A 5,460-nucleotide genomic window follows, 5' to 3' on the forward strand; every position below is an offset into this window, starting at 1 on the left:
ATTTCTGATATGTCCATGCATACACTTTCTCATCCACATAACAATCGTGAGGTGGACCTCGCTTCGCATTATAAAGTACATGCGTGGACGCAGTATGTTCCGCCCCCCCTACGGAGGGGCTCCACTTTTAAAAAATATAACCTAACCCAAATCTAATTTCCACTTAAAATGGGAAATAGTCGAATAGAAAGTGGAAAGGTAAATATTTACTTTTGCACAGCCCGCTCGAATTGTCTTGACCTTGATAACATATATCAAGGTCACTGTTCTGAGTAACATCCAAAAGATTTAAATCGTCACTCGTTGTTTATTAAAAAGTTATAGTAAATATGCATAAAAGGTCAAATCTCATCGATTTTATTGCTACTTAAATATGTTGTAGAGGAGGGTTTTCTGAGTAATTCTATGCAAGAAATAAGTGGGGGAGGGTTTGGATTTGAAATGAGGGATTGGTTTAGAAGATGCAACAAATTGAAGTTTCAGAATTTTAATCTCCGCTTTTTATCTCCGAAAATATTTTAGAGAAAAAAATTTTAAACATAAAATAAAGCCGCTGAAAAACTACAAAAAAGGTTATATGCATTTTTTCATAAACTTACTATTTTAGCTGTTAAAAAAAATAATTATTTTAAATACGTATAATACAATTAAAGAATATCAGAAATGTATGTGTACACACACACACACACACGCGCGCGCGCGCGGGGGGTACAAGGGGGGACGCATTGTGAAGAATTCAATCACAATGGATATATGTTGTAAGTTGTAAAGCGAAGTCCACCTTGCCTACCGGTGGGGTGGTTGCGGGAGAAGGGGCCGGAGGCTTCCCCTTGCACTCCCCGCGTGTGTATGTGTTTGTGTGTGTAAACATACATTTGTGATATTTTTAAATTGTATTAAATTGCATTAAATTCTATATAAATTTAAATTAAATGAAAGTAATTTAATCGACCACACCGGCAATTTATTGATGGAAAATGTATCACAACGTTTCGACCATGGGTTTTGGTCCTTATCAAGTGAACTAAAATTATTACATATAATATAAACAATAAATGAATTACAATAAAATGTGACCAAAAAAATGGAGAAAAAAGAAAAAATCATATACATACATTATCTTAGGTAACTAATACGTGGTGAGAAATAAAGAAATCACTGTGTCAAGTCATGTCAACCTCTCGATCCAACACAAAGAGAAAGACTAAACCGCCTTTATTAGTCTATCATAAATATCGTTTAAACTTTCAGTGTCCTTTTGTAAGTTAACAGTGTTGTCAGACTTTTTGATGAAAAACATTTCAGCAATTTCTCTCTTTCTCACATGTCTCTCATTATGCAGAATAACCGGTGTTGACCAATCGAAGTCATGATTAAGGTAGCTCCCTCGCCTACTGCTCTAATCAAATGACTACACGAGAACTATTTTGACTTCGTCAGTGTCGGTAACACAGTTAGTGTGTATACCTATATTGCCTGTATATCAGTGTCGTCGTCGTAAACACGCGACTGTATGCCAGTGCTTCAAAACGATCCATTAGTGCAATTTGTGAAAACGAAAGATGAATGAACACTCTCCAAAATCGCAAAAAAAATCAACGCTACATGCAATAAGGATTTCCAGAGATCGAAGGAAAGGCCAATTTATGAGAAGAAAAGTATATTTGGGGAATGAGAAAAAAAAAGCTTTAAAGAGGTTATGCGAGGTTTGTTTACATATTCTAAAACAATTAAAAAAATTGTCAAGTATAATTGTAAATTGTGTATTTGGTATTAAGTCTCAATTACTTTCAGGATAACGTTCAAGTCTCATCTGATGCCAGCTCTGGTACTGCAAGAAGAGAAGTGATTGAAACTTCTTTATTTTCTAAACAAATGTGGTGCAGCAACTGCAATATTCCTCTCTCATTGGATTTTGCAATTGAAAAAGAGCAACGTGGACTAAGCAATCAATACACTGTCAAATGCTGTAGGTGTCCTTTTCTCAAAAGAGTACATACTAATTCAGTATTTGGAGACAAGAATCAGTATGCAACAATAAATGCAAAAGCTGCCATGGATAACTCATTTATATGATTTTTTATCTTACAATATTTTCATTAAGTCTTTAACTAATTTTTATTTTTTAGGTATGATAGACTCAGGTATCGGAGAGACGCAGTTTAATTTACTGCTATCGGCTCTCAACATTTCACCAGTCTCATCTAATTTAATGAAAAGATATGAAAGGATGGTTGGAAATCAGGTAGAAAAAGTTGCTATAGAAAGTTGCAGTGAATATTTAGAGAAAGAGAAAAATTTAACAAAGGAGGCGAATGATGTAGTTGTTAATGAGTAAGTTAATTGTAAATACACAAATTGTAGATAAACAAATTATAAATGATGAACTTTTTTTAAAAATGATTATGAAGTATCGACAAAAATTTTGTATGCGTATGAAACATAGAGTACTGATTTTTTTTTACATGATTTTACATTCAATATTTTTTATATTATACAAAGGAGTAAAGGGAACATTCTACTTGTTATAAATAACATCTCAAACGCTAATTATTATGTAATAAATTTATACGTACATTATAAATTTTTTAAATATTTATTTCCCTTTTTTCCTTTTTTTCTTAATTTCGTTGCACCTCACACCTTTATCTTTCGATTATTATTTTTGTATTTGGAGAACAGGACAAGATAAAGACGGATTGTCGTTCGTTTACGATGTAGGATGGCAAAAAAGGGGCACTGGAAGATCTTACAACAGTCAATCGGGTCATGGTGTTTTAATAGGGCTCTATTCAAAAAAAATTGTCTTGTATGCGATTCGATCCAAAAGTTGTCGTCGTTGTGATATGGGACACAAGAAAAATGATCATAACTGTAAACAAAATTACGATGGATCTTCCAAAGGCATGGAAGCTGATATAGCTGTTGAGCTATTTACGGAAAATCCATTGTTTGCAAAACATCATGTTTTCGGAGCAAGGCTTATCATGGACAACGATTCGGCTACTATTGCCAGCTTGAGAGCAGTATCAGCCCACAGCATTGAGTTGTGGTCTGATAAAAATCATTCTGTCAAGGCGTTTTCAAATTCGATGTATGGAATGTCTTTACCGAAACCAATGATAGAGTATTTCACAAATACTCTAAGCAACGCCATAGCAGAAACTAAAAATCGGCCCCAAGATCTCGCCGAATCTTTAAAATCAATTATTCCTCACGCTTTTGGTGACCATGCGTACTGCAAATTCCACGAAGAAAAAGAAAATTATGAATATAAAAGACTCCCAGGTAAAAAACCACTCGAAGGCCAATCTCTTAGAACTTCTTTAGAAGAGTTGATGGGACGCTACATTAATAATGTAGACAAACTGGCGCCTGCTGCTTCAACCCAAATTAATGAAAATTTCAATAATATTGTGGCAAATAAATGTCCGAAATCCAAGCACTATTCAGGATCAGAATCTTTAAATTATCGCGTGGCTGCAGCAGTGTATCAAAAAAATTCGGGGCACACTTATATTGACGAGGTTTTTAAAAAAGTAGGTGTCAGTCCAACGCACGCAGGTTTAAAATTTAGAAAAATCAAAGAAAATAAAGTTAAGAAGAAAAGATTATTCACAAGCAGTCGAGACAGTAAAGTAAAACGGAAATTATTGAAAAACAAAAAGTCATCAAAAAGCAATGTTCGACGCAATGAAGGAGTAAGTTACGAAAGTAATATTGGTCTTAGTGGAGTATTCGATATACCGATCGACAGAGTTGAGCCTTCTTCAAGTAGTCCGTCAGAAAATGAAGTCAAAAATTTTAAAATAGTTTTTTTCGACATTGAAACTACTGGTCTTAGTGCTTCTGACCAAATAGTTCAAGTATATATACATATATAAATTGCATCTACAATAAATTAATATTCATAAACTTAATCTAATGTTAAAATTTTCTCAAATAATATTTTTTATTTAAGATTGCAGCTTTCGACGGTCTATCTACTTTTAATGTTTACTCGGTTCCGACAGTGCCAATGAAAGCTAAAGCTGCCGAAAAAACTGGGTTGACGGTAAAAAAAGGAGAGCTCTTCCTGCGGGGAAATAAATTAGATACTACATCGAAAGAGGCAGCTTTTAGCGAATTTTTAAACTATTTAGAAAATGTAAAAAATCTTCATTCCGTTGATGAGCCGTGTAACATAATATTAGTCGGTCACAATGTTATAAGGTAATTTAATAACTCTAAATTGCGGCTATGCTATTTCATTTAATTATAATTCATCTTTTATTATAGTTTCGATGCAGTAAGAATTACAAGTCTCGCAAATCAATTAGGGCTCTATGAAAAATTTAGAGATTTAGTGTATGGATACACGGACACGCTAAGATTGATAAAAAAAAAATTCCGAAACCAAAAGACGTCGAAATGTCATACTCCGAGGAAAATTTAGTAAAAAAGTACTTACCAAAAGAAAATATACAATCCCTCCACGATGCTTTACAAGATATTTTGATTCTTAAAAAATTAGTGGATATTTTAGGTATTTCAGATGATGAAATAAAAAAAGAATGCATAAGCCTTAGAAAAATTGAATGCGAAAAAATAAAAAAAATTAATATACAAACAAATAAAGCATCATTACAATTTTTAAACAATATTATTAAACCTAGAATTATTATGAAAATGGCAAGAGAAGGCATAAATCAAAAAGTTCTTTTTGACACCTATAAAAAAGACTCTACTAATGGGATAAAAGTATTATTATCAACAAGTGTCAATCGTAAAGTCCGAGTGACGTCTGAAATAAATATAATTAATATAATACATGATAAAATTAAAACTTTATGTGATGTTTAGTTAAGTGCTTTTATTTATTTATTAGAATATGCCAAAAAAATCTCCAGATGTGTTCAAAGTATTTGTTAAAATCAATTTTAAAAAGTAAAATATTTATTTAGAATAAAAAAATCTTGCTTTTATTTGTTCATTCATTTGTAACCCTTCCATTTATCATAATTGGTACGATTCGTTTTTCATAATTCGCGCGCTTGAGTACAAGAACATGAAGGCCCGACAGACTTCCTCTCATAACCGTGAAACCAATGTTTACTTTCTTTTTTGATAAATATCTCGAAAAAATGGCCGGCTACCTTTATTTTGCAAAGCGGAATTAGAAAGAAGAAGATTTTTTCTACAAGTAAGTCATAGTGTAGTTGCTGAGTTAATTAAATTTTCTTTGTAAAGAGCATGAGCAAATGATTGTGGACCACTCTTCCATAAGAGCCCATGTAAAAAATTCAAAGTTTGAGTTTGATTTTCTCGAGATTTTGTCCGGCTTGGGGCAAAAATAAGGTCACCATTGGATTCAGGGGCATGAAATCTATGAGTATAAACATATTTCGCTTCGTAGTTTTTCACGAGGGAGCTACCTTAAGTTCCAATTTATGTTTGCTAACCACAGAAAGATTGCTTTCG

General features: G+C 32.9%; 1 protein-coding gene across 1 annotated transcript; it reads left to right on the forward strand.

Annotated features, from left to right (window-relative positions):
- Positions 1-2,846: 2,846 nt before the first annotated feature.
- On the forward strand, positions 2,847-3,884 carry LOC145974246 (uncharacterized). The gene has a single exon (XM_083104050.1). It carries the CDS (start codon positions 2,847-2,849, stop codon positions 3,882-3,884), a length of 1,038 nt encoding a protein of 345 aa, XP_082960176.1.
- Positions 3,885-5,460: the final 1,576 nt, after the last annotated feature.

The sequence above is a fragment of the Camponotus vicinus genome, unplaced genomic scaffold, assembly GCF_025532165.1.
Source record: "Camponotus vicinus isolate PSW18456_S1 unplaced genomic scaffold, iyCamVici1.0 SCAF_7, whole genome shotgun sequence".
Taxonomy (NCBI): Eukaryota; Metazoa; Arthropoda; class Insecta; order Hymenoptera; family Formicidae; genus Camponotus; species Camponotus vicinus.